Genomic DNA, 27,866 nt, shown 5'->3' with positions numbered 1-27,866 from the left:
TTTCTTGTGTTTTTGGAAGGGGGCGTGTGGGCTTGTTGGTTGGTGTGTGGAGGATTCCATGCAAAATTAATGAATGATACAATTAGTGCTGTCGCTACCTGGACTTTGGAGCGGACGTCGCTCACCGCGGTTTGGTGGTTCTGTTGCTTAGGTGTATGCTCGCAACGCTCTCGTCGTCGTCGTGGGGTCAAGCCGCTGCGCACAGACAGAGGGACACGACTGCCACACCTACACTGCAAATACACACACACACAGCATAGGGGGTCTGGCATTGGACAATCTCTGACGATGGTGCTGCGAACAAGGCAGCCCAGCGCTGCGTGTTGGCGGAGGTCATCGCTCGTGATCACGGTCGGGCTGTGCGGCCTGCTGCTCACGGCATTGTTGTGGGTGAGCAAGCCGCCCTCAGGACACGTGGGTGGCGACGCACGGAGGCGGTTGGACGACGCAGAGCTGGCCCTCATCGGCATCCTAGAAGAAGTTCGCGCATACCCGGGCTTCACCGGTGACATGACGCGCATCGTGCAGCAGCTGTACAATGCCCGCCTGCTGCAGCACAGCTCAGACTTGGCAGTGCTATCGCGGGACACCCTCCAGCACAAGCACGACCTCTCTTTGACTACAGAGGAGCTGGACACGCTCCAGCGCTGGTCCCGCATCGCGCAGCTCAAAGTGCAGGCCATCCACAACGTCGACCTGTGCCCATGCACGCACACGACCTGCCCGCCATCACAGGCCTCGAAGATCGTTGCGCAACAGGGCAACGTGAACGACGTGCAGCCAGAGCCTGAAAAGAACAAGAAGCAAGGCGAAGCAGCTCCTGAAGACAAGGCGAATGAAGCAGGCCGAAACGAGAAAGATAAGAAAGATAAGACCACACTCAGGCCAGAGCAGCAACAACAACAACAACAACAACAACAACAAAAGTCGCAGCAGCAGCAACAGCAACAGCAGCAGCAGCAAGTGCCTGATGCCGATGTGACAGATGTTGCCCACCGAGGGATGGCCAACGCCCACTACTGGTTCAACGTGTGTGGGAGCAAAATCAGCATCCTCAAGAACCATCCAAACTTCCCTGCAAGGGTAAGTTCCTTGTGCCCCGTCCACAACACGAACACGACTCGTCCGTGACGGTGGAGCGCCACCTTCAGAAACACATGCATGCGACACCAACACCATACTTGCGCGCACACCTGGGGCTCTCTCTCTCTCTCTCATTGCCTTCTCTGCGTGTGCTCTCTATCTCTCATCTTCCTCACACCCTTGCACTCACGCACGTGACAACGCATCCACATTACCACCGACCCCAGGCGAATCACCTCGATGCGCTGACGCGACTCGACCACGTGGTGCGGTCTGCGTCCTTTGGCACGCGCGTGTTCGGCTTCATCATCCCGCCACGCGACGGCACATATGTATTTGCGGTGTCGGGTGACGACCAGATTGAGCTGCGTCTCAGCGCAGACCGCGACCTTGCCCACGCCGAACTCATTGCCTCTGCATACCGGCCCACCCCGAGAAACAAGTTTGATGTCCTCGCCACACAAAAGTCAAAGGTGAAACGCTGTGTGTGTCTGTGTCTGTGGCTGTGGCTGTGTGTCTGTGGCTGCGGCTGTGGCTGTGTGTGTGTGTGTGTGTGTGTGTGTGTGTGTGTGTGTGTGTGTGTGTGTGTGTGTGTGTGTGTGTGGCTGTGTATGATGCGCTCAAGCTGCCACCCTTCTGACTCATCCAGCGTGCGCATGTATGCGTGTGTGTTTACCGATACGTCCAGCCGCTGTCACTGCGCGGGAACACCCCGTATGCGTTTGAGGTACTGCACAAGCAAGGCGAGAGCACCGATCACATGCAGGTCGCGTGGTCCCTTGATGGCGGGCCCTTCAATATCATCCAGGTGGGCTCTGACACATGTGTGTGTGTGAGTCTGTCTGCCTGCCTGCCTGTTGTGTGTGTGTGTGTGTGTGTGTGCTACCCAAGTGCACAGGTGCATCTCCACGTACAGGTGTACCTGTGTGGTTCTTCCTTCGGTTTCGTTCCGTCTCACCATGTCACCCTCGACACAACACGGTGTTGCGCAGGGCGATGCGCTTGCGCTCTTTGACATGAAACACACGCACGAGGACAACTACCTTGATGAGATGCAGCTTGTCAAGGAGGCAGAGGTGAGACCCGTGCACGCGGGGGCCGTGTTGTGCAAGGCAGTGTGTGTGTGTGTGTGTGTGTGTGTGTGTGTGTGTGAGTGTGTGTGTGAGTGTGTGTGTGTGTGTGTGTGTGTGTGAGTGTGTGTGTGAGTGTGTGTGTGAGTGTGTGTGTACACGATACCAAACGCGTGCTGCCACCGCGACCACTTGAAATTTGCCTGCCGATTCACGCACGCATTGCTGTGCTTTTCACTCATCGTCGTCGCCAGGAGAGCCCTCATTCCTACCACCTTGGAAACATTCAGCGGGTGTGTGTGTGTATGTGTGTTTCTGTTTGCGTGGATATCACAATGTCAATTGCTCCACCCGCTTCATCGTCATTCACATCACCGTTGCCCGATCGTGCATACGGCTCTTCGCACGCGCACACACCCCCCCCCCCTCTCACTACACACACCCTTTCTCACTGCACATTCCACGAACCCTCCGCTGCGTTTCAGATCCCGTATGTGAGCGATGGTGACACGGATGGGGCACTGCCTGCGTGTGAGTACTCCCCGTCTTGGGTGCACAAGCGCAAATTGCGGCGCTATGAGGCAGCGGAGACACACCTTGTCCGCACCTCCCTCCTCTACCCAACTTACGACGCAAGGATGCCGGTAAGGCCGCTTGTGCGCATGCGTGTGTGCGTGTATGTGTGTGCCTGTGTGGCTGTATGTGTGTGTGTGTGTGTGTGTGTGTGTGTGTGGTTTTGTGTCTGCGTGTCTGTGTGGTTTTGCGCTCGCGCGTGTGTGTGTGCCTGTGTGGCTGTATGTGTGTGTGTGTGTGGTTTTGTGTCTGTGTGTCTGTGTGGTTTTGCGCTCGTGTGTGTGTGTGTGTGTGTGTGTGTGTGTGTGTGTGTGTTGCCACCTTTGTTGCAACCCTGTGTGCCTACATATGCCTGACGCGTGTCTCCTCGCCACCACCATTGTCGTCATCATCACCGCCAGCGCGGTGAGGGCACGCCGCCGTCCGGCGATCGCGATCCGCAACCGAAACTCTCCGATGTCGAAGCAAACGCCCTCGCCCAGGTGCTTCATGTTTGTGTGCTTGTGGATGGCGGTGGCGATGTTGTAGTGATTTGAAACCCTTCCTTCCTTCCTTCCTTCCTTCCTTCCTTCCTTCCTTGCACCTGCCCCTCTTTGCTCACACCCACTGCCATGCCTGCCCCCCCTCCCCCCACTGCAGAAATTCATGACAAAACTGAACGCCCACCGCTCCGCGAGCAACAAGCCGACGTTTCGCCTTCACCGCATTCACCAGATTGAGGCAAAGGTTTGTTGGTACTGCTGCTTGTGTGTCTGTGTGTGCGTATGAACATGCGTGCGTGGACGCGTGTTGGGGTCCTCCCAATCTCATTGTCTCCCTATTCGTCTTCTTCCTGTTCCACCTGCACTGTCGCCTCTCTCTCCCTCCCCCCTTCTCCTCGCCCGAGCAGAAAGCGCTCAGTCCACGCGACGGTATCAGGTATGTCGAGCCACACACCTGAACACGCGTTTGTCTGGGGGGCTGCTTTGCACGATGACGCCTTGTGTCCGCAGTGTCGTGTGTTCGCGCGTCATCAGTGTGCAGCAGGGTTCACCTTGCTCATCATGGCTCCGCTCACTCCATATCACGCCCCCTCCTGTGATTGCACACTCCACCAGATATCTGGTCGAAGTTGACGTCGTCTCAGACGACCAGCCGGAGGTGGGGTGAACAGCCGTGCTGATGTGCGACGCGTTGCGTTTTTGCGTGGGAGTTGTCGTGTTTCACATGAGTTTGTCGTGGTCGCTCTCTTGCGCTGCAACCACGCGCACCACTTCTTCGCACACGAGCCTCTGTTCTGTGGCCTTTGTGAACCCACACACCTCGCGCACATCATCACGCACACGCATATGCACACACGCACACACGCATGGACACGTGCTAATCTCTCGCTCGACCCATCTCTCCGCTTCCGCTTGCAGCCGCGCCGCGTCTCGCGCTATGTGGTGCAGACGTACCGCAACGAGCTGTGCTACCCAGAGGGATGGACGTGGAAGAAAGTGAGGGCACAACGCACGCTGCAGCTGTATGGTGCAGCTTTGTGGAGTTTGGTGTATCCACATCAATGCACACACACGTGTGTGTATGTGTGTGTGTGTGTGCGTGTGTGTATGTGTGCGTGTGTGTGTATGCGTGTGTATGTGTGTGTGTGTGTGCGCGCGCGCTCTGCCTCGCCACGGAAGTGCCGTCCTCTACCTCACCACTGTGTGTGTGTGTGTGTGTGTGTGTCTGTGTGCAGGATGCGACGGTCTACATTGTGATTCCCGTGAAGAACCAGGCACCGTGGGTGATCCATCTCATCAAGGTCGTCGTCGTCGCGTTGGTGCTGCCTGCGTCTCTCTGCGACCAGAATTTGGCGTTCTGTGCCTCGTGTTTGTCAATTGCATTCGCTGGGAGCCACAACACGGTCATTCTCACGCTATTCCCTCCACTCGCACATGCACACATACACACACATTTACACATACACATGCACACGCGCGAGATTGACGCTCGTTTTTCTTTTTTCTTTTTTTCTTTTTTGGTTGTTGCATTCACCAGAACATGCAGCGTCTGCTTGCTGTAATGCACGATGCGCGCATCACGCTCGTGATTGTGGACTTTGGGTCCACTGACGCCAACATCAAACAACTCCTGGACATCAGCGGCATCGAGTACGTTTGCTGTTACTGCTGCTGGTGCTGGCGCTGCTGGTGGTGGTGATGGTGGTGACACGGTTGTTCGCTTCCTCGTGTACATGCTTCCTTGTGTGTATGCTTGGATGTTGGTATGTAGACGGCTTTATCGGACACACTTCCCTCACTGCCAGTCGCCTCGCTCCGCCCATCCCCTCCGCGCGTGTGTGTGTGTGTGTGTGTGTGTGTGTGTGTGTGTGTGTGTGTGTGTGTGTGTGTGTGTGTGTGTGTGTGTCCTCAGCTTCGTGTATGTCCCGCAGGAGTCTTCCTTCTCGCGAGCACTCGGTTGGTTTGCGGCTGTAATGTTTTTGGTTATTGCTGTTGCTGGTGGTGTGTGCGCTGTACCCCAAAGTCTCGTCATCATCATCATCATCATCGTCATCATCATCATGTGCAGGTGTCCAGAAAGGAATTGATGCTGTCAAAGACCCCGATGCCGTTGTCTTTGCGTGCGATCTCCACCTCGAGATGTGAGACACATTGCGTGTGTGTGCGTGTGTGTTTGTGTGTGTGTGTGTGTGTGTGTGTGTGTGTGTGCGTGCGTGCGTGTGTGCGTGCGTGAGTGTTGATACCTTTATGCGGGTGTCTGCGTATGTGCTTGTTGTGCCTGTCTGCTTGTCTGCCCGGGTGCCTCGGTGGCTATTTGTTTGTGGGGCTGTATGTTTTTGTTTTCGTATGATTTTTTTTTTTGGTGTGTGTGTGTGTGTGTCATGTCCTCCTGAGCCGTTCCTTCTCCCTCCTCCTCTCACAACTCCACCCTTCTCTCTGTTTGCAGAACCCCGGCCGTGATTGAGAACTGCAGGAAACACTCTGTCCGCAACCACCTCGGGTATGGCCGTGATGTTGTGGCTGGTGGCTCCTCGTTCGATTTCTTCAACTGCAAGGCACACACACACATACACACACACACACACACACACACATACGCACATACACCCTACTCACTCACACACGTACACCACACAATGCACAACACCGCCAGGTATGTGCCCGTCGTGATTCGTCTTGGCTGCGGTGCACATCCGGGTGATGTGAGCGGATTCTGGGAAGGTCAGCGGCCCTTGTTGGCGTGTTGTTTTGAGGGAGGGTTGGCTGCTAGTTGCGTCCCTGCGCGCGTGTTCCATTGATCTGGGGTTGGTTGTGGTTTGGCTTGTTCGTCGCGTGGTGGCTTGCTGGTGGTGCATGTGCTGACGTGGCTTCCCGTGTGTGCGTTGCTCCTGCTCCTTTGTACGTTGTGCAGTACCTGGCTACGGGCTGTTTGCGATGACCAAGGCTGATTGGGTTGCTATTGGAGGGATGAACACGAGGGAATACAAGGACAAGTGCGTGCTCCTGCTTTGTGTGTGTGTGTGTGTGTGTGTGTGTGTGTGTGTGTGTGTGTGTGTGTGTGTGTGTGTGTCCGTGTGTGTGTCCGTGTGTGTGTCCGTGTGTGCTCCTGCTTTGTGTCTGTTTGCCGTGCTCTTTGTCTGTCTGTCTGTCTCTTTGCTTGTGAGACCTTTTGTCGTGCTCTTCGTGTGTTCTGCGTGCCTTGTCCGTGTTCTTTGCGTTGGATCTTGCAGTTGCGCGTGCGTTGATGGTCGCTGTTTCTGCGCTGACTTGCAGGTGGGGTGGCGAGGACTGGGAGATGCTGGACAGGTGAGCAAGAAACGCACGCATCGTGTTCGCCCCGTGTATATGCTTCACCCACATGCCTACGCTTGCCCGGAACTGCGCGGTGTCCATGCCATTCGCACGGTTTGCACGCAACCATGTCTCTTGTTCTTACACGCATCCCATGTGCCACCACCGATCACCACCCCCCGTGCTTGCAATGTCTGGACACAACGCCTGCAGGGTGTTTGAGCACGGCTATGACGCAGATCGCATCAAGGAGCACCAGTTCTATCACTATTATCACACGCGCGCGGGAATGTGGAACTCGAATCTCAACATCAATCTCCCAACAAACGTGAAGAAGGCGTGATGTGATGCAGTTTGTGTGGTGTGCGTAGTCGTTACGGCTCTTTTTCGCTCGGAGCTGATGAACATGTACAAATAAAGTCACTAGCAGAGCAACAGTTCGAGGCGAGACGAGGAGGGGGGGCAAGGGGGTACAATGTAGCTGGGAAAGTAATAAGAGCAGCTAGGGCCTGAGGTTGCGGCGACAATGCTGTCACAATATCAATTGTCTGATTCTTTTTTTTTTTTTTTGTTATTGTTGTTGTTGGTTGGGCGTTGCTCTGTTTGATTGTGATTTGGCTGACAACGCTGCGCTAACTCTAACACACACACAGACACACGCGCACGCACACAGAGACGCACAGACAGACACACACAGGATTGTGATTTGTCAGCATCTCCTGCACGCCATATTTTTTTTTTTGGTTTTGATTTTCATGAGGTGGCCTTCGTTTCAAACGGAGATGGAGGAAGATACAAACTATGGAGGACAAGGAGCGTGACGTCAACAAGGACATGCTGCCAAACGCAACACGGGCGCGCACTGGCGGAACGAGCCAAAACAAAACAACAGAAAACAAACAAAAAACAAAACGTCGTGCAATTAAGCCAACAGAAAACAACACAACAACACCGACAACAAAAATAACGACGACAACAACAATGACGACGACGACGACGACGACAGCAACAAGACTAGCTCGAGAGGGACTTCACCTGCCGCCCTTGAGAGCGCCGATGAACACGGCAGAGGGCTGCTCCACCACAATGAACAGCACGCTCGCAACCACATACGCAGCAGTGAGAAAGCCAACAAAGTAGGTGCTGTACTCGACCGGGTTGAGCGTGAAGAGCTGCGTGCGCTGGTAGTACACCATGCGGATGAGGGCGGGGTGGATGAGATAGGCGGCAAACGTGAGGCGGGCAAGCGGCTCCCAGAACGGCAGCGTCAGCAGCCAATTGACCGCATAGCCGTACCCAGACGCGCACGTGATAACTGTATGCATGCATGTGCATGTGTGCGTGTGTGTGTGTGCGTGTGTGTGCGTGTGTACTGGTGAGTTGATGCAGAGCAACAGAAGGGGGCAGGTGATGCATACGCGGGCGGGTGGAGGTGCAACATGGGCCAAGCGCAACATGCATGCACTAGTTAGTGACTCACTGAGGGTGCAGAGGAGGACCGACCACGCCGGGCGGCTGGCGGCGACAAAGATCAAGCACAAAGGAAAGGCAGCCGTACGTGAGCGAGCGAAGGAGAGTATACACGCATCCCACTGCATGCCCACACGTCCCCATCCATGCCTTCATGCATGAACAGACCAGCAACAACCATTACAGCAACAGCCCTAGACAGCCCAAAAGACACCCACCTCCACACCCACCCCAAGTCTAGTCCAGTCCAGTTCACTCCACACCACACACAGGCCAGTAACACAACACGCCACCCTTGTCTCATCCTTCACAATCAACGCTCACCAGAGGGCTTGGTAGACGAACATGCCCGTGTCAGTCCAGTTTGGAGCACTGCTGCTCCAGTTGAACGCTGCTGTGATGTACATGATCGTCAGCAGTCCTCCGACAGACACAAACAGCGACGTGATGCCTGTCAGCGGCGAGACGCGGCGGAAGGCCTCTGTGTGGTTGGCCAGCATGCACCCGCACAGCAGCCCAATGGCATAGGCCGAGCACCGCGTGTACGGCTTGTCGTAGATGAGGTTCTGCGAGTCGCCTTCTGTGAGCGTAACGTTGTAGTGGCTGGTGACAAGGCCCGTTGCAATTGGCCCGCACAGCACAAGCAGCCCTGGCCGCCGAGAAGCGAAAGGGGTGGGAGAAAGCAAGCGTTAAGGGAAGCAGGGGAGTTGGTGCGGGTGAATGAAAGGCGAGAAGTTGCGGTAAGAAGGTAAGCGCGTGGAAGCAGCTGCAGCGAAAGCAAACAAGCACAAGGAAGAAAAGGAAGAAAAGGAAGGCACGTGCATGCATAGACACAGACACACACACACACACACAGATGCAGTCACACACACACACACAGATGCAGTGACACAGATACACACACACGCGCGCGCGCACACACACACACACAGGTGTTGACGTACATGTGAGCGTGTACATGGCACGCTTCGAATAGCGGTACAGTCCAAGCAGCATCAACCCAACTGGTGGCGGTTGAATGCGCGTGTGGATGAGTATGCGTGTGTGCACGAGAGTGAACATGTGAGTCATGGGCAAACACGTTAGCGGCTTGGTTTCCGCAACAATGGATCATACCATCACAGGCATACCTAGGCCACAACGAACAACGACACGCAAGCGCACGCAACCACAAAACAAACGCTTCATGAAACGCAGTGCGGACAACGCACTGATTGAGAACTGCATGTCATCGGCGAGGTACCATGCCCAGGGCACACACTGGTCCTTGTAGTCGACGGGGTAGAAGTTGTTGATGTACAGCAGGTGCTGCCACCAGCCCGTCTTGCAGTTGTCGAGCTCTTGCAGGAATCTTCACAGCGACAAGATGAAGGGCAAACGCAGGGCCGTGAGTAGAAGGTTGCAGGACGGCAAGTGTGTGTGCGTGTGCGTGTGTGTGCATGTGTGTGTCGTGTTTGCGAGTATATGTGCGTGTGTGTGTCGTGTTTGCGAGTATGTGTGCGTGTGTGTGTGGGTGGGCCCACATGAACATTTACATACATGTGTGTGTGTGTGTGTGTGTGCAGGGCAGCACAGAGGGCGGAAGGGCCACCCCACCGCAGGAGATGAACACGAACACAAAACAACGTGGACGAGTGGGTTGCCTACCTGTACCAGAGGGGACCGTGCCCAAAGTATCTGAAGAAGCACGCATATGCGCCGACAATGAAGGCGAGGAGCGGTGTCACGCGCAGATAGCGCAGCACCATCCCCATGAACACGGGAATGCCTGCAGGCACAGGTAACCGCATGCGTACAGAACGTGAAGTGAGATATGCACGCACGTGCGTGCGAACGCAAGCGCGTGTGCACACGCATGTGCAAACCAAAGGGACGTGAAGGAGCGCCATCAGCAGTCCACCCCAAACATGTGTGTGTATGTGTGTGTGTGTGTGTGAACGCTGTTCGCCTACATGTACATGTCATAACCAGCCCCCTTTCATTACAAACCGCAACAACCACCATCCGCCCTCTGAAGCATTCCTGTGAAGCATACAGGCCACGACGACTTGTATCACTCACGTCTTCCGGCGTTGAACTTGCGGATGAACACATATGCGGTGAGCAGACCCGACAGCACAAAGAACGTGTCCACGGAGAAGTTTTGGCTGTCGAAGAAGAAGAAGATGATGATAATGGTTGGTGATGATGACAGCATTTTATGATGACGGTGAGGAACGTGGTGCAGGGATTCGAGCAGCAGTGACACAGCACCAAGCTCAACACCAACGCCTACGGAACGACACCACACATCGCTCACGTCACAGCCGACGCGTTACACGCGTGCATGCGCACCTGATGAGGAACTGCGTGCTCCATGTGTTGAGCTCGTTGGAGATTTCCTCCGGGTTCTGCACACCGACGAAGCCGGGCAGCTGGAAGTTGATGGTGTGGCCTGGCGAAGAAGGTGGGGCAGACGGGTCGAGGTGGAGGCGGATGAAGGGTATGGTGTAAGCGGCAGCGTGATGTATTGCGGTGTGGTGCGATGTGGCAGTGGGGACAGGAGTTGTGCCAACACACACACACACACACACACACACCACGCACGCACACAAAATCAATTGTAGGGAAGTGAGCAAGGGACGCGTACCGAGGATGATGCCAAACATGCTGATGGCCCTGAGCCCATCGAGGGACTTGAGAGTGCGGGCTGGCGACGATGACAGCAGCTCCTTCAGGTTCGCCTTGATCGAAAACGCGCGGAACAGCAGCGGCGACTCCTTGTAACCTGAAACAAGGGTGGTGGATGGTGCGTGCATGCGTGCGTGCGTGCGTGCGTGTGTGAACACGAGGGAAATCATGTTTTGAGGGACCAGTGGGGTGTCACAAAGAGGCGGCGTTTATCACCAATACTCGCTCATGTCCTGCACACCCACGCACCGTCGTCGAAGGAGTCTGGCGCGGTGTTGACGCTGCTGACAATCAACATCTGCTTCTCCTCTTCCGTGAACCCCTGCGCGACGCGAAAGGAAGGCGAATGCCGTGGTGAACGACAATGGCATTGAGAATGAGAATGAAGATACCAAGCAAGCACCGCTCACTGCACAACGCGTCACAGCACAAAAGACATACAAACACACACACACACACACACACACACACACACACACACACACACACACACACACACACACACCACACACGCACACACACACACGCGCGCGCGCGGCAGCAGGAGCACACCACAAGCACGCGACAAAGACACCCAGCAGCAGAGCGACTCTCAGCCGGACGGTGCTCACCTGCAGCACCCTTGTTTCGCGGCAGGCCTGAATGGTGGCGAGGATGATGATGAGCAAGCAGATGATGAGCATGACCACGAAGCCGGCGGTGACAGTGGTCTGCTTGTGCTCTCCGCACTTCATCTCGGGCTCGGAGTAGCGCAGGATGGAATACGAGTCAATTACATCCTCGCGAAACGTCTGGTAGCCCTGCTCGCACTCCTCTTGTTCTTTCGGATCCTGGATCTGGTTGCATGCCTCGTCCCACAGCGGCTGCACCTCCTCGTCCAAGACCTCGCCCAGCTCAGCAGGGGTCATGGCAAAGAGCGCATACAGCAGCATGGTCAGCTCCTGCTGCGTGCACTGCGGCGGCATGCACACGCCCTGGGCGAGCTGGTGAGCGTGGCCGTCCAGCACGCAGTACTCCATGTTGTAGTTGTGAACGCACTGCTCGTAATCTCCGAGAGAGTTGATGGACAGCCCACTCGCCGTCAACATCTTCGGCCAGTACTGTGGATTTCAAGTAGGCGTGCGATCGAGGGTGTATGCCCGTGTGTGCATATGCAAGCGTGTGTGTGTGCAAATGTGAGTGTGTGTGTGTGTGTGCAAATGTGAGCGTGGCGAGACGGACAACAACAGAAGGCGGAGAGGGAGAGGTGGCAAGCAACACCAAGGAGAAGTTTCAGGGTGTGTATGCATACAAAAAAATCACACACACGCACACACGCACACAACAACACAAGCTCTCTCTCTCACTCACTCTCACACCCACTCTCACAAACACACACACACACACACATGCACACACATGCACGCACGCACGCACGCACCTTTGGATTGGAAAGGGCCAGCACGCATGCGGTCACGTTCTGAGACTTGCGCAGCGCCGCAAACGACACGGCTGGGTTGTGCGTGAGCAGCAAGCCCAGCAGGGACGCAGAGCTTTCGCCACTGCCCTTGCCACTGCTAGCACGGTTGTTTGTTGCAGACACATCGCCGGCGCCGGCAGCGCTGCACGGCATGCTGATGGCGAGCGAGCCCACCAGCAGCGCCACAAGCGCCAGCGCCACGGTGCCCAACGCACTACGCGTCATCATCTTCGTTCTTTGCCCAAGTGCGTGACGTGAGAAACGCGAGTGCGTGTCCTCGGTTCAAATTCGTCCCGTTAATCCTCCTGCTTCCACGTCAACGCCACAGAGAGGTATGCTGAAGGCACTCACACACTCACACTCACACACTCACACACACACGCACAACGATGCCGATGCCGATATTCAGGGTGTGAGCACGGATGATGCAGCTTTGTGTTGTGTTTGTGCGCGTTGTTGTCCTTCTGTTTGCCTCCAAAACTCTGCTGCAGGTGGCTGGCGAGGTCGTCGAAAAACAAAGAAAATCTTTGCGAATGTGCTGTTGTCAAGTTTTCGTGTTTTTGTGGTGTCGCGCATCGTATTTCGTCTTCCCGCCAGCAGCCAGCCAGCCAACGCGATTGTGCGTGCTGCTGTGTGCTGTGTCATCCAATCCAGCCGGCTGCTGTGTATTGATTGTTGTGGTCGTTCGTGTGTGTGGGTGCCGTCCACAGGCAACGTGCGCACAGCAAGCAGGCGAAGCACACACCCACAGTGAAGGGGGGTCTCATCGTTAGGTTTTCGTCTTGTTCCTCTTCTTACTTTCCTCTTCTTTCTCGGGTTCCTTTGCTGTTGTGGTGGTGTTGCCTCTCCTGTCCATTGTTCTCACGTTGGCATTGTTCCGTCGCACTCTCTGGTGCCAAGTCGGTGTTGTGGGCGGTCGTTCACGGCACCAACACCAGGCGCCATGGCTCAGGAACCGCTCTCCACCGAGCACCCCTCGCTCGAGGTGAGAATTAGGAAAAACACACACGTGTGCTGCTTGATGACCGTCGCTTCACATGTCGTGTTTTGTGCGCGCGCGTGCGCAGTGCAATGCCACCGTGTGGTATGTTTTTTTCGTGCGCATGCACTTCTTGTCGATGCCTTGTTTTGACACTCACATCGTTTTGCACCTCTTCTGTGTGCCCCCTTCCCCCTCTTTCGAACAGCAACTGATGAGCACGCGCAAGCTTGAAACCTGCTTGAAGAAGGAGGGCATCATGGAGAGTACGGAAGGGTACGAGCAACGAAACCGCGTGCTGGCCAATCTCAACGCCTTTGTTAAGGATTGGCTGTACAAGTACTCCCTCGAGGTGCGCTTGTTGTTTTTGCACATCTGCTCTGTGCATATTGATGTCGTGTGCTCTTGTTTGCAAACTGCATCTGCTTTGTGGGGCTTGTAGTGCTCTATGTGAACATGAGCGGTGCTCACTCCCGTGTGTGTGTGTGTGTGTGTGTGTGTGTGTGTGTGTGTGTGTGTGTGTGTGTGTGTGTGTGTGTGTGTGTGTGTGTGTGTGTGTGCGTGTGCGTGCGTGTGCGTGTGTGTTGGATCTCTTATTGATAGCATGGGAAGAGCCCCGAGGCTGCCCAGCTCATCCGCGCCAAAATCTTCACTTTTGGCTCCTTTCGTCTCGGCGTTCATTCAAAGAGTGCGTGTTGTTGGTTTGTGTCGTGTGTGTTTGTTGTTGGTTTGTGTGTGTGCTTGGGTTGTTTGCTTGTTGTGTGTTGGTTGTTTGGTTATTTGTTTTGTGTACTGCGTTTGCTGTTGCGCCCACTGACGTGCATTCGAGTGGAGGTGTGCCGACTTGATCACGCGCGTCTTTCATCTCACAGCAACGTTGCATGATACGTGCACTCATGGACACCTCTGCGTCTCTACACGCATGCATCGCATCGCTGTGTGTACGTGTACCTGTGTCTTGTTTTGTTGTTTGGTCTTCTTGTGCACCCTCAGACGGCGATATCGATGCGCTCATCTGCTTTCCGCAAAGCGTTACGCGCGCCGCGTTCTTCTCAAGCTTCTACGACGCCCTCGCCCAGCGGGACGACGTCGAGGACCTACACGTAAGGCCGCATACACAATTGTGGCGCTGGAGCTCTGTTGTGGGTAGTGTCACCTGAGTGATTGCAATGACTCCCCAGCTCACACAAACACACACACACACACACCCACACACCCACACACACACACACACATACACACACACACTGTGCAGTCTGCGGAGTCTGCTGCAGTGCCTGCAATCAAGCTGACGTTTGGCGGGGTTGAGATGGATCTTCTCATGGCGCAGCTGCCGGCAGACTCCATTGCGCCGTCCCTCGACCTCTCCGATGACGACATCCTGCGCAATCTCCCGGAAACTTGTGTGCGCAGTATCAATGGTGTGTTTGCACGCCTTGGTTTTGCTGTTGTTGTTGTTAGCGGTGGTTGTGATGGTCGTGTGTTTGAGTACACCACGGTTGCAATGACAGGATACCGTGAAGAATATCGCCATTACCACAGTTGTCGTTGTCGTAGCTGTGGATGTGGCGTGCTGCGATTGGCGTGTGTATTACGTAGCGTCATTACATTTTATGCCCCCGACCACAGTGTTGATTGTCCCTTGCTTGTTGGCATCTCTGTTTCTTCCTTGCCCCCTGTCTGCCTTGCGCTGGTCATTCGTTTGCACGCTTCTTCGATCGTGTGCCACCTCGAACTTGTGCCACTCTGCCATACACGACCCCCTATTGCCCTTCCTTGTCCCCGGCATTTCTCGCGCCTCCATGCAGGCACACATGCGCATTCACCCGCACATCAACATGCGAATCCACCACACAAGCGCACATGCACCTCAGCCAAGCACAGCTGCCCCTTGACAACTGTATCACAGCTGTTGGTGTTCGTCACATCCACTCACACAAACCACTCACCACCACCTCACCACCACCACCACCACACCATGCGCATCAATGCACCTGTGCAGGTCGGCGTGTGACGGACAAGATCCTGGAGCTGTGCCCCGCCGCCCGCGAAGACTTTGGCCTCTGCCTCAGAACCATCAAGCTCTGGGCTAAGCGTGCGTATTCATGTGCATGCCTGTGCATGTGAGAGTGTGCGCGTGTGTATTCGAGTGTACTCGAGTGCACGTGCATGTGCATGTGCGTACGTGCACAGCTGCTTTCCTTACCACCGCACCTGACACCACCACCACGTGTTGCCACCACTTTATCAGGACGCGGTATCTACGGCAACGCGCTGTGCTACGTCGGTGGTGTGCATCTGGCCATCCTCGTCGCTAAAATCTGCCAGGTACTCACACATGCAGAGTGCCACTTGCACACACACATACACATGCACACATACACATACACACACACTTGTGCCTGCATCGCTGTGGCACAGCGCGCCGCTATGTGCTCCCTCCTCATGTTTCCTGCTCTCCTTCTTGTCGTTGCATCATGACAGCTCTTCCCTTATGCAACCGCCTCTACCCTCGTGGAGAAGTTTTTCTGGCACTACAAGCGATGGTGGGGTGGTCACATCACATGCTCATGTCATTTTCGCCAGTGAACGTCTCGTTCTATGGCCCGCATATTGCTGATTGTGCGTGCGCGTGTGTTTCGCGCTTTCGTGTGTTCTCGTGTGCGTTCCAACGCATTCATGTGCGTGAAGCTTTCTGTTCTGGCAACGGCTGATATGTGGCTGATATTTGTGTACATGTGTGTGTGCGTACAATTCTATGCGCGTGCGTGCGTCTACGTTTGTGCCTGTGTACATACGTATTTGTGTGTGTGTGTGTGTGTGTGTGTGTGTGTGTGTGTGTGTGTGTGTGTGTGTGTGTGTGTGTGTGTGTGTGTGTGTGCAGGGACTGGGCGATTCCTGTTGAGCTGCAGCACGTGGAAGATCTCGGAATCACACACATCCCGCACTGGAGCCCAATGTGCGCCACCGCCCTGCTTGTGTCGCGTGCTGGCGTGGTGGTGGTGGTGGCGACGTGGTGGTGGTGTGTGCTGTTGTTTGCGGTCAATCTGTCGTCGCGGTCGAGTGAACAAGATGCACATGCCGATGACATGTCTTCGAAACCCTCATGTACTCTCATTCACACAACAACTCACAACACAAAAACGCAAAACCACAATGACACATGATACAACACAACACAACACAAACACCGTCTCACCACCCCACTCTGCCCGGCGCATTAGCAACAACTACCACGACATGAGCGTGATGAAGATCCTGACCCCCGTGTACCCGTCACAAAACGCGTCGTACACGGTGACCAGGTCCACCCTCTATCGCATCAAGCGCGAGCTTGATCGCGCAGAGTCCGTTGTTCAGAAGATTGCAGACGGCAAGGCAACCTGGCCCAGGGTACGGTGACGCAGGGGTGTGGGTGGAGATGGGCGTGTGTTGGCTGTGTGTGCATGCGTGTGTGTGTGTGTGTGTGTGTGTGTGCGTGTGCGCGCGTGTGTGTGTGTGGGCTATTGGGGGGTTGTGCTTTTGCGTGTTTGCGTAGGTGGTGTGCGTGTGTGTCTGTACTTGATAACTCACTCGATGGTGCGCACGATGGCCTCCATCACACGTCCTTCCTTTGCTTGCATCGACACGGCCCATAGCTGTGGAAGCAGATTCCCTTCTTTGGCGTGTATTCGCACTACATCTGCGTGCAGGCGCTCACCAACTCGGAGCAGGACCGCACCCTCTATGAAGGCCTCGTCGAGTCAACGTGCGCCCACACCCCGTGTGCTAACTCCACCCTGCTTGCACCTTGTGTATGTGTGTGTGTGTGTGTGCGTGTGTGTGTGTGTGTGCGTGTGTGTGTGTGTGCGTGTGTGTGTGTGTGTGCGTGCGTGTGTGTGTGTGTGTTTTCCATCAAGAGCGGTTGTGCTTGACCCTTCTTCTAACACCAACCATTCCCCCCCCCGAATGGGTGTGCTGTGTTGCAGTGTGCGCAATCTGGTGACCAGTCTCGAATTCCACCCAGCCGTCACATACGCCATCCCAATTCCAAAGGTGCATGCGTGTGTGTATGCGCGTGCCTGAATGTGTACATCTGTGCATGTGCGTGTGCATCTGTGTGTACAGAGACATCCAGCTGTTGCTCACATCAGTGCCTGTCCGCATGTATGCCATCACCCCCCTCCCCTGTTTCGCTGCGGGCTACTGTCATCTACAGGCGTTTCGGCGATCGCCCGAGAAAGACCCGTCGACCCTGGAGGACGAGGACACACACGAGCGCCCGCCAGAGTACTGCTGGCGCACTCTCTGGTTTATTGGTACGCGCGCACACACACACACACACATACACACACACACGCACGCACGCACGCACACACACACACACACTCTCTTGTGCGCACTCCCACATTCAACTCAGCACGATGTGTGCGCTCACGATTGCTTTAATGCTGACGATTTTGTCATTGGGCAGGACTCGTGTTTGATCCAAAGGCCACGGAGCAATTGGGTATGTCTCATGAAGAAGTGTATATACACACACACTACCAGCACCCGTGTTCAACATCAAAGTAGGGCCTACGTTGTTCTGTGCTGCTTAGACGCTTGGCTCACTCCATCCTGCCGTGTGTGCTGCTTCTGTTTGGCATGTCCTCAGACATCTTGACGGTGATGAGCGACTTCGAGCGTCGGGTGCGCTTCAAGGAGAGCAGAATGACACGCGTACGTACATCCGTGTCGTGCCCACGCTGCGTACCTTTTGCCTTTGCTCCATGCTCCTGCTGGCATTTGTTGATCTGCGCGCATGTGAATGCGTGGACGCGTGCATAATTGTTCCAGCATCATTTCCAACAACGGTTCTTGGTTGTCTATCATCATCCACTTGTGCATTCTTACGTTGAATCATGGACGCATGCATGTGTGTGTTTTTGTGTGTTTTTGTGTACATGTGTGTGTGTGTGCGTGAGTGTGTTTGTGTGTGTGTTTGTGTGTGTGTGTGTGTGTGTGTTTGTGTGTGTGTGTGTGCACAGTATGACCCGAGCATGCGGTACACGGTTGATCCGATGGCGCGCGATGAGATTCCAACGTGGCTCCACGCAGAGGCCAAGGTCGCCAAGCCAGCAAAGGTCTGTTCACGGTGGCGTGTTGACCGAGGCGGTGGATGAAGGATGAAAAATGGAAGAAGGAATAGGTGATTAAAGATGAAGGATGAACGGCATAGATGTGGTAGTAGTTGCACCTCACTCAGTCCTGTTGCTGTCGCCTGTTCCTCTTGTGTGCTCACCACCACCATCCACCATTCACCATCCACCATCCACCACCGACCATCGACCATCGATGCATCACTGACAGCGACGGGCGACGGCGCAATCGGCTGCTGCGGGTGCTGCGGGTGCTGCGGATGTGTCTGAGAATCCGCCAAAGAAGAGCGCAACAACAACAGGAGCAGCAACTACGGCAGCTGCAGCCACAACAACTTCATCAACAACACCTGCGGCAACGTCAGACTCGACCGCTTCACCGGCGTCCACGTCCACCACAGCGACAACAGCCACCACGCCCCCCTCAGATGGTGCTGTGTCGGCCGGTAACACAACCACGACATCCACACCAGCCCCACCACCAGCAGCAACGGCAGCGGCAGTGATTGCCACAAATGCGCAGCAGAGCAAGGGTGCGAGCACAGCTGTTGGAGGCAGTGGCGAGAATGGTAAGCAAACACCTGCAGCAACAGCAGCAACAGCATCAACAGCACCATCAACAGCGGCAACCATGACACCAGCGCCGATTGTTGGTGTTCTGTCGAAGCCAGCGACGATGGGAGTGCGGAGACCGCCTGTGAAGCAACAGCCGCCACCCGCTGACCTGGAGGTGCCCGAGGTGAGCATGCTGCCAGCGTGGTCGGAGTGTTGGCTGGGATGGCTGTGATGCGTTCACATGGGTATTTGTGTGGGTGTTTTGATTGTATGTGCGATTTGCACGCATGGATGTTGGCGCGTGTGTCACGTGTGTTGTTGTTCTGTACCTACTTACAATTTGGACACCGCGCTTGCTGTGCGATGATGCCCTTGTCTGCCCTCCTTCACATCCCCCATGAACCAACACGAACCATCCCACCATGCACTGCGTGTGTGTGCGTCCGTGTCCGTGTGCGTGTGTCGTTGGCAGCTTGGCGCTGAGCTGGACGTGGTGACCACGGCTGCCACCACCGCCCAGCCGCTGCCAAAGGTGTCAGTGAAACTGCACACGAGCCGAAGCAGCCGCAGCCGCAAGTCGCGGTCGGGCTCGAGGGACCGCGAGAAGCGACGCAGCAGGGAGAGGGAGAGGAGGGAGCGAAGCCGAGACAAGGACAGGCGTGATCGTGATCGTGATCGTGATCGTGATCGTGATCGTGATCGTGATCGTGAGAGGGACAGGGACAGGGACAGGGACAGTAACAGGCGTGAGAGAGACAAGGGCAGAAGCAGCAGCGACAGGGACAGGGGCAGAGACAGGAACGGAGAAAAGAGGAGGGAGAAGGATAAGGAGAGGGACCGGGAGAGGGAGAGGGAGAAGAGAAGGGACAGGGAGAGCGGCAGCGAGAAGGAGAAGACAAAGGAAAGGTCAAGCCGTGATCGCGATCGTGATCGTGCGAGTCGGGACAGTCGCAGCAGCCGTCGTCACTGAACACATGTTTATGTTTGGTGGGGTGGTCCTCAGGTCACCACACGTTGCTCGTGCTGTGGGCGTACTCTTTTGCGTATGTGATTGTGTGTGTGTGTGTTTGGTTGGTTTGCGGCGTTTGTTCAGCGTCCTCTCTGTGTTTGTTTTACGTCGTGCCTGTGTGCCCTGTCGTGCATTCAGTTGCGTTGCGTGTGTGTGTGTGTGTGTGTGTGCTGTTGTCATTTCGTTGTTCTGTCCAATGCTCAAACCGTCAAATCAACAATAAACGCGCCAACCATAGAATCAAGACAAGACAAGATGGCATGGCCAATCCCGCACATACACACGCAACCACGCCATGGTACAAGCTTCACAGTCAAACACAAGCGCTTGCTTGCGTCCACCGCAATCACTGCTGTTGTCGTGTGTGGTGAGTTGCGTACGACGTCTCATGGAAGGGTTGATGCTTCCATATCAAGGCTTGTTCTTCACGTGAGCGTGATTTCAAACACAGCCTTTCACAACGAGACGCGTTGCAACACACACACACACACACACACACAACAAAACAAAGAAAACAAAGAAACAAACAATGTCAATGCTACAGTGACAACAGCAGCATCATCCCGTCCTTGTGTCCCAATAGCACCAGCACCAGCACAAGCACAAGCACAAGCACAACAAAACATACACTGCCCAAGCGTTCACCAAGGCGTGTGTGCGTGAGTGTGTGCAAATGCGAGTGTGAATGAGAGGAACACAAAAGGAGCGGGGGAGTGATTGCGGGTGTGAATGATCGCAGGAAGGCGCGCACTGCTCCTGGCACGACCTCCAATACGATGGCATTCACAGCAAAGCAACCAGTGATGAAAGGGAAACATGAAACACATGGTTGGTTGGTAGCGGTGTTGTGGGAACACGCTTCACAAGCAAGGTTGAGATGGATGAGAGACACATGGGAGTGGGTTTGAGTGGCTGAAGGAAAGGGGAAGGGGGGGGGGAAATTGGAAGGAAACGTCCAGCGAGACTTGAAGGCGAACAACACTTGCAGGGCCATTAGTTGAACAGCTGCGGTGTGTGCACTTCTTCCACTTTCACATCCGGGGCCAGGGAAGCCGTGTTGTTTCCTGCATGTGCGTGCGTGTGCGTGTGCGTGCATATGCGTGCGTGTGTGCGTACGTATGTGGTTGTGAATTGGAAGCGCACGGTAATGAAGAACATGTATTGTCTCGTAGACGTATCACAACACGCGAACACGGCACACAGCATCATGGCAAACATCACAGCACGACACAACACGACACAGCACAGCACCTTTGACGACGCGGCCGATGGTCCAGGCGGGGATGCCGTCCATTTCCTGCAGCGCCGCGCAGTACCGCTGATGGCAGTAGTGATGGTGACAGTGGTGGTGGTGGTGGTGGTGGTGGTGGTGGTGATGGTGCCGTTTGTGGTGGTGTCATTGTATGTGAGCAACGCTACAAAGTGAATAGCATACACCCACTGTTGGGGTTCCCAGCCACTAGCGACCATTGCATTCTGTTTCCACCTTCGCCCTCACCCCATTAACAGTGGTTTTACCTCGGCCTGGTCTGGTGGAAGGACCACGAGCAGACCTCCAGATGTTTCAGCGGAAAATCCGTCCAGCAGCTTGAAGTTGAACTTGCTGTTCACCGCCGGCATCTTGGCAATCACTGCTCGCGTGTTGCGTGACACGAGCCGCATGGTGAGAAGCGAGCGTGAGCGCGCAACCACTTGTCATGATGACACCATGGTGATTGCCCATCAGTGTCCCACCACCACCACCACCACCTCGCCGCCATCACCACTGAACGAATGTACTGTCGTCACCTGGCAGCGAATCGATGATGAAATCGACTTGCTCGTCCTGCGCCTCTGCCAGGTTGCGCGCGTGTCCGAGAAGTCCAAATCCCGTCACGTCCGTTGCCCCGCGCGCACCACACTCGTGCATCAGCTCTGATGGATGGGTGGGTGCATGGTGATGTTGTTGTTGTTGGTTTGTGTCGACAGGGTGGCGTGTGCCATAAATGCGGTATTAATTACACGCACCAATCGCGTCCGTGCCAGCATTCTCACTGAAAAGCAGCCGCACGGAAGCGCAGGCCACGTACACGTACACACACACACATACACACACACACACGTGTTGGCCGTACTTGCAGCGTTCCTGTTGAGGCGAGCCATGCTGTGCATCGCCATGCGATATGCGGCGACCGCCTCCTCCGGCGTGATCACGTCCTGCACCTGACGCGGGCCAGCGCGGGGGATGGCGCAAACATGGAACGGCGTGTGGCACGTGTGTCTTAGCACAACTGAACATTCACACATATACATGCAAACAGGGAGACAGGAAGAGAGACAGAGACAGAGACAGAGACAGAGACAGAGAACAAGACGCAATCACACCGACACACACACACACATACACACATGCATACACACATGCATACACACATACATACACACACACGAACACACACACACACACACACAACCGCAGCGAGAGTGCGGCACGGCTTACGCGCTGGAAGGCGTTGGTGTGGAGCCACTGGTGGGCGTTGACGGCGGGCTGTGTGCCGAGCGGTTTCGTCAGGACGAGTACGTCACCAGCACGCGCGTGGGCCGGCCTGATGATTGGTAGTGGTGGTGGTGGTGCAGAGGACATGGTGGTGCCACGAAGGGTGAACAGACTTGTTTTGTACACACACACGCACACATAGACACCTCACACTCTCATACCCACATGTACAAAGTGTTCGGCTTACTCGATGAATTCGCCCTTTGCGGCGACGCTGGACGCAACGCCACCGACGATCATCCAGGGGTTGAGGACCGTCTGTCCACCGTTCACGCTCGTGTCCGCCTCGTGGCACGCGTCTGCATATGATTGTACATGTGCGTGTGTGAATATGTGTGTGTGTGTGTGTACGTGTGTGTGTGTGTGCAAGTACAATGAGTCGACCGAAGGAAGGAGGAGTGGGAGTCGTCAAGCTGTGGTGAGTAAGTGACACTCAATGGAATGTTCATCTCTGGTTTCAACATGTGATCGTTTTCAGGGGGACTTGCATGACATGGCATATGCTCACCTCTGAAGCCTTTCATGACGAGGCTTGTCGTCACCTTGCGCGCATCCGCTGGCATCTCCATGCTGAGCGCTGTACATACAAACACACACACAGATGCACAGATGCACAGATGCAATCAGTGAGTTGACGATGAGAGTAGCGGTATGGAGGGCTTAGGTGTGCATGTGGAGAGGAGTATGCGCCTCACGCGTACCGAGCAGCATGAGCATGTTGTCGCATTGGGTCACGCCCATGGCATAGAGGTCGCTGAGCACGTTGGCCGCAGCGATCTTGCCCTGAAGCAGGCAGCACATTGGTGGTGTCGTTGAAGGAGGTGCGCGAGGGAATATGACGAGCAGCATGAGTGAGGATCGGCGGGGCAGAAGCATCGGCGGGACAGAAGCACACGGTACGCAGTCGTTCCACACACACACACACACACACACACACACACACACACACACACACACACACACACACACACAGACACAGACACACAGACACAGACACATACACAGAGGCACATGCACACACGCACACACGCACACACACACGCACACGGAGGCACATACACACACAAACACAGACACACATGCACACAACACAACACACCTGGATGTAAGGGTCATCGATGAGGGGGTAGAAGAAGTCTGTGGTTTGAACAAGGAAGATGTCTTTGTGTCGCGTCTTGATGACGCAGCTGTCAAGGCCAATGCCAATGACACTGGTGGCTTCCGCCGTCTCAGCAGCAGAGGCCGGTTTCAGTTCTGCATGCACATGCGCATGCATGTCCAAGTGGCGTGAGAAGGAACAAACGAAGCCGTGTGCTTGTGCAAGGCACAAGGGGAACCGATACACACGCCTTGAAGTAGGTTGAGCAGGCTAAGCGCACACAAAACACATGCACTCACCCTCAAGCAGTTGGAGCAGTTCTTGCTGAGGAACCTTACACCCTGATGTGAACAAATACGCGGTTGAGGCACACGCATAGAAGGGCAGGTGGATAGAAGGTTGGACGGATAGAAGGGTGGACGGATAGAAGGGCAGGTGGATAGACAGACAGACACACACATGCACACACAGACACACAGACACAGACACGGACACAGACACACACACAGACACCCCCCCCCCACACACACACACACGTACGCACCTCATCCTTTGAGCTTGGCAAAGTCCGTGAGCCTGAAGTCCGCGTCAAGGCCGTGGTGGGTGGGATCAAACGGTGCCGGCGCCGCGTGCACCACGGCCACTTTGGCACGCTTGGCGTCAGCGTCATCCGCCCTTGCACTGCCGCTCATATCCGTCCGTTCGTGTGTGCGTGTGTGCGAACGAAAATCAACAACACTGGAACAGCGCCCCAAGATGGATGGTGAGACCTTGTTGCTTTGCTGGTGTGGCTGTGGTTGTGGCTGTGGTGGTTGTGGTTGTGGTCGTGGTTGTGGTCGTGGTTGCCTGTGTGCGTGCGCGTGCAAGCTTGCGTGTGCTGCTGGACGTCAGTCTCGCCAGCGAGGCTCGCATTCGCTGAGCTCTTGGCTCACGCTGTGATAATTAATGGCAGAGCGCGCGGAGAAGGTGGATGGGCTGACGGAGTATGAGCAGCAGCGCCAGCCGCAGAAGGTCATCAGCGATGGTCGCAGCGTCTCAGTCCCGATCCACATCTTCAATGAGGAGGTCCGCTGCCCCATCTGCCTCGGCCTCATCGAGAACACATACACGGCCATGTCGGTAAGCTCTCTGAACATTCTTTTGTGTGTGCATGTGTGTGTGTGTGTGTGCATGTGTGTGTGTGTGTGCATGTGTGTGCATGTGTGTGTGCGTGTGTGTGCATGTGTGTGTGTGTGTCTGTCTGTCTCGCACTGTGTCGGTAAGCTTTGTGCTGGACTCTCTTCTCACCGGCTCGCTTTCGCGCGCTTGCGTTGGTTCGTACACTGTCATAGTGCCTTCATCGTTTCTGTGCTGAGTGCATCCAGAAGTGCCTTCGTCTCGGGTAAGCGACGCACGGTGCTGCCGCACACACACACACACACACACACACACACACACACACACACACACACACACACACACACACACACACATCAACTACCCGCGCAAACGCATCTTCGTTGTGGCAACCACCCTGTCGATTGGCTTCACTCTTGACACTTGACCATCACACATGAACGTCGTTTGCAGGAAGAAAGAGTGCCCGACGTGTCGCGCGCCACTCGCGTCTCGCCGTCGGTTACGCCGCGATGACATGTTTGACCAGATCATATCCACCGTGAGTCTGATTGTGGTGTGCTGTCGCCGCTGCGTTGCGCACATGCTTGATGCTGCATTCGGTTGCGTGTACGCGCGCGCGCGCGTGCGTGTGTGTGTTTGTGTGTGTGTGTTTGTGTGTGTGCGTGCGTGTGTGTGTGTTTGTGTGTGTGTGTGTTATGCTGCTCATCCACTGCGCCTGTCTCACATGATGCGGGAATGACATGCACCTCATGCCCGTATTTGCTAGGTGTACCCTTCACGCGATATCTACGATGAGCAGCAGGTTGCACATGATATGTGATGCCACACGCTGTGTGCACTGGCTTGGTGCGCATCACTGGGTGTGCTGCACTCACGCATCTCGTGCGTGCGTGTGTCCGTACATGCGTGTGTGTGTGTGTGTGTGTGTGTGTGTTGGTACGAACTTGTCTTGCTTGCATTCTTCAGAGTGCGTTGGTGGACAAGACGCTTGAGTCGAGCAATCGCCAGTTCCTCGTTCGCGCCATGGTCGAAGGCATGATGCACCAGGTGCGTACATGTGTGTGTGTGTGTGTATGTGTGCTGGTGGAACTGTGCGTTGCTGAAAGTTGTACTTTCAAAGCTGGTATGTCGCCTGTCAGCGTGATCGGTGCCTCGACTGACATCCATCCCCACGGTGTCTGCTTCCAATTCATGTGCTCAGGCCAAAGCGCGCCAACGAGCAAAAGGCGCAGGGCAAATAAAGGTGGGGTGTGGTCGTTGCTGCCAATGTTGCATAGTCGTGCATTCTGCTGTACTGCCCCTCCCTGGATTACCCCCACGTGTGTTCATGTGCGTGCTCACGTGTGTTCATGTGTGTTCACTTGTGTTTGTGTGTGTGTGTGTGTGTGTGTGTGTGTGTGTGTGTGTGTGTGTGTGTGTGTGTGTGTGTGTGTGTGTGTGTGTGTGTGTGTGTGTGTGTGTGTGTGTGTTTTTAGACGCTCGGACGGAACTTGCATCAGGACGTGAATGTTGCGGTGATGGCGCATCCCCGCATCATCGAGGCCTCGCTCCAGCTGCAGCTCGTCTCAAAAGGTCTGCACGCGTGTGCGGTGTGCGTGCAAGCGCGTGCTTTCGAGTGGTAAGTACAACATGTGATGTTGAAACAACAACTTACCTTCTTACACACACACGCACACACACACACACACACACACATGCACAGACGTGCCGCTCAACCACAGTTATCTGAACACGACACCCGAGATTACGGGCGCAGTACTGAAGAAGTTTCTCGCAAAGGACTGCGCACACCACCCATGTCAGTGCAGTTGTTAGTGTGTGTGTGTGTGTGTTTACGTGCGTGCGTGCGTGCGTGCGTGCGTGTGTGTTTTGTTTTGGGGGGGGGAGGGTGCTCTGACATGTGCACCTGCATTTAGAGTACTGTTTGCCACTGCCGGCTTCATTATTTCAGTGCCAATCAATCGCGTGACTTTGCTCACTCGTGCGCTAATACATGTGTGTGCATCTGTGCTGCTGTGATCTCGACTGCACAACAGCAACACCGCTGGAGCTGACGCCTGAGGATCTTCATCTCGCCTTCGAATCAAAGGTGCGACGTGTGTGCGTGCGTGTGTGTGGTTGTGTGTGTCTTTATAACACTCATTTCCCACGCCTTACAATTCACGTACGCGAGCGGACATACACGTCCCTCCCCTCCAACACCACCGCCACTTGGTGCTCATTGTGACTGGTGTTGCATTGCGTTCAGCCGATCGACGATGCCACCTGTCTCGCCACTCTCACCACTTGGGTACGCTGTCACACACACGCACATGCGTTTGCGTGTGTGTCCGCGTGAGGTGCGTGTTTTGTCCTGTGTCGTACTCCAATCCATCCACTTGCACCAACATCTCATTGTAACCTCACATCTCACGCTTGTTCTGTCACATACACGCACACTCACACACTCGCGCACACACACGCACGCACACACGCACACACTCACGCACGCACACACTTATTCACCATTCGCTCACGTGCGGGCGTGGCCTTCAGTCCCCTGCGACGAGTGTTGAGATTGAGGTGTCAAGGAGAGTGTAATATCTCATGTCAGGCAAATGCACTCGACGCTATTCATTGTGGCGTTTGTTTATCATTGGCTGTTGGCTGGCATGATACGAACACGTTGATGGTGACACTTGCAATAACCGATCCACCCATTAGCAGTAAAAGGTCGTTTGTACACGTGGATGCATTGAAAGTGGCACACACACACACACACACACACACACACACACACACACACGCACACACACACACACAGGCACACATGCTTGCTATTGGGACTTTTTTGCGCTTGCGTGTGCGGGTGTGTGCAAGAAGTGCGCGTACATGCGCAGAAACGAATACACGACACCGAGAGCACAGTAGACGGAGGTCAGCAGCAGCGGCAGAAACGGCAGTCGCGAGCCTGATGACGATGGTGGTGATTGGGGGTCATGGGTGGTGGTGGCGGCGTGAGGAGAAACCATGCTATTGGTAAGCTGCTTGGACAAGCACACACACACACACACACACACACACACACACACACACACACACACACACACACACACACAGACGTGCACTAATATTTCGCGCAGTTCGCACATGCACGCGGGGCACCTGAGAGGGATCAGGGCTCCCAGCATTGCCTTCTCGTGCACGTGCCAACCAAAGAGAAAACTTGCAAGTCCACACAGCGCCACGGCCTCGTACAAGCGCGAGCGGTTTGTTGGCCGCGAAAACAGCGACACCAAACACGGCTGCAGCAGGCAAGGGGGTGGGATGGATTGTGTGAGTGCGTGTGTGTGTGTGTGTGTGTGTGTGTGT

At 55.1% G+C, this 27,866-nt stretch overlaps 6 protein-coding genes across 6 annotated transcripts in view; 3 read left to right on the top strand and 3 right to left on the bottom strand.

The window, feature by feature from the left end:
• Positions 1-85: 85 nt before the first annotated feature.
• Positions 86-6,932, top strand: PTSG_03250 (uncharacterized protein). The gene is made up of 20 exons (XM_004995775.1): positions 86-1,083; positions 1,311-1,556; positions 1,772-1,891; positions 2,076-2,159; positions 2,408-2,446; positions 2,639-2,797; positions 3,128-3,208; positions 3,366-3,452; positions 3,616-3,644; positions 3,824-3,866; positions 4,127-4,204; positions 4,444-4,509; positions 4,746-4,858; positions 5,121-5,164; positions 5,277-5,349; positions 5,655-5,708; positions 5,862-5,929; positions 6,120-6,201; positions 6,482-6,514; positions 6,713-6,932. Exons 1-20 carry the CDS (start codon positions 289-291, stop codon positions 6,840-6,842), a joined length of 2,424 nt encoding a protein of 807 aa, XP_004995832.1. The 5' UTR covers positions 86-288; the 3' UTR covers positions 6,843-6,932.
• Positions 6,933-7,216: 284 nt separating this feature from the next.
• Positions 7,217-12,647, bottom strand: PTSG_03249 (uncharacterized protein). Its single transcript, XM_004995774.1, has 12 exons — positions 12,060-12,647; positions 11,251-11,739; positions 10,889-10,961; positions 10,599-10,736; positions 10,304-10,403; positions 10,031-10,116; positions 9,617-9,737; positions 9,181-9,320; positions 8,914-8,973; positions 8,294-8,618; positions 7,980-8,014; positions 7,217-7,814 (listed from the first exon to the last, which is right to left on the bottom strand). Exons 1-12 carry the CDS (start codon positions 12,324-12,326, stop codon positions 7,531-7,533), a joined length of 2,118 nt encoding a protein of 705 aa, XP_004995831.1. The 5' UTR covers positions 12,327-12,647; the 3' UTR covers positions 7,217-7,530.
• On the top strand, positions 12,624-19,722 carry PTSG_03248 (uncharacterized protein; the record flags this gene model as incomplete). The annotated part of the gene is made up of 18 exons (XM_004995773.1): positions 12,624-13,083; positions 13,286-13,429; positions 13,681-13,765; positions 14,071-14,180; positions 14,333-14,498; positions 15,080-15,172; positions 15,329-15,405; positions 15,562-15,623; positions 15,962-16,036; positions 16,302-16,470; positions 16,716-16,825; positions 17,046-17,112; positions 17,276-17,375; positions 17,531-17,566; positions 17,714-17,778; positions 18,087-18,182; positions 18,409-18,936; positions 19,225-19,722. Exons 1-18 carry the CDS (start codon positions 13,042-13,044, stop codon positions 19,720-19,722), a joined length of 2,523 nt encoding a protein of 840 aa, XP_004995830.1. The 5' UTR covers positions 12,624-13,041.
• Positions 19,723-20,754: 1,032 nt separating this feature from the next.
• Positions 20,755-24,325, bottom strand: PTSG_03247 (selenide; the record flags this gene model as incomplete). The annotated part of the gene is made up of 12 exons (XM_004995772.1): positions 23,937-24,325; positions 23,696-23,737; positions 23,397-23,551; positions 22,999-23,080; positions 22,806-22,874; positions 22,485-22,596; positions 22,241-22,346; positions 21,876-21,963; positions 21,550-21,675; positions 21,280-21,392; positions 21,013-21,079; positions 20,755-20,825 (listed from the first exon to the last, which is right to left on the bottom strand). The coding sequence occupies exons 1-12, from the start codon at positions 24,064-24,066 to the stop codon at positions 20,755-20,757; spliced, it is 1,161 nt and encodes a 386-aa protein (XP_004995829.1). The 5' UTR covers positions 24,067-24,325.
• On the top strand, positions 24,011-27,246 carry PTSG_11982 (uncharacterized protein). Its single transcript, XM_004995771.1, has 12 exons — positions 24,011-24,159; positions 24,349-24,515; positions 24,728-24,777; positions 24,966-25,053; positions 25,282-25,317; positions 25,482-25,562; positions 25,717-25,758; positions 25,991-26,087; positions 26,218-26,313; positions 26,552-26,604; positions 26,764-26,805; positions 27,051-27,246. The coding sequence occupies exons 1-12, from the start codon at positions 24,153-24,155 to the stop codon at positions 27,093-27,095; spliced, it is 804 nt and encodes a 267-aa protein (XP_004995828.1). The 5' UTR covers positions 24,011-24,152; the 3' UTR covers positions 27,096-27,246.
• PTSG_03244 (dolichyl pyrophosphate Glc1Man9GlcNAc2 alpha-1,3-glucosyltransferase) overlaps positions 27,052-27,866 on the bottom strand; it is a gene marked incomplete at its 5' end in the record, with an annotated part of 4,699 nt that continues 3,884 nt past the window's right edge. Inside the window, 2 exons of the mRNA XM_004995770.1 lie at positions 27,052-27,465; positions 27,709-27,799. Coding sequence (XP_004995827.1) covers positions 27,332-27,465; positions 27,709-27,799 — 225 coding nt within the window. The 3' untranslated portion in view covers positions 27,052-27,331. The remainder of the gene's footprint in view (positions 27,466-27,708; positions 27,800-27,866) is intronic.

Source organism: Salpingoeca rosetta (assembly GCF_000188695.1).
Source record: "Salpingoeca rosetta unplaced genomic scaffold supercont1.7, whole genome shotgun sequence".
Lineage (NCBI taxonomy): Eukaryota > Choanoflagellata > Craspedida > Salpingoecidae > Salpingoeca > Salpingoeca rosetta.
The sequence above is the reverse complement of the archived record's forward strand: the minus strand, read 5'-3'. Positions and strand labels throughout refer to the sequence as shown.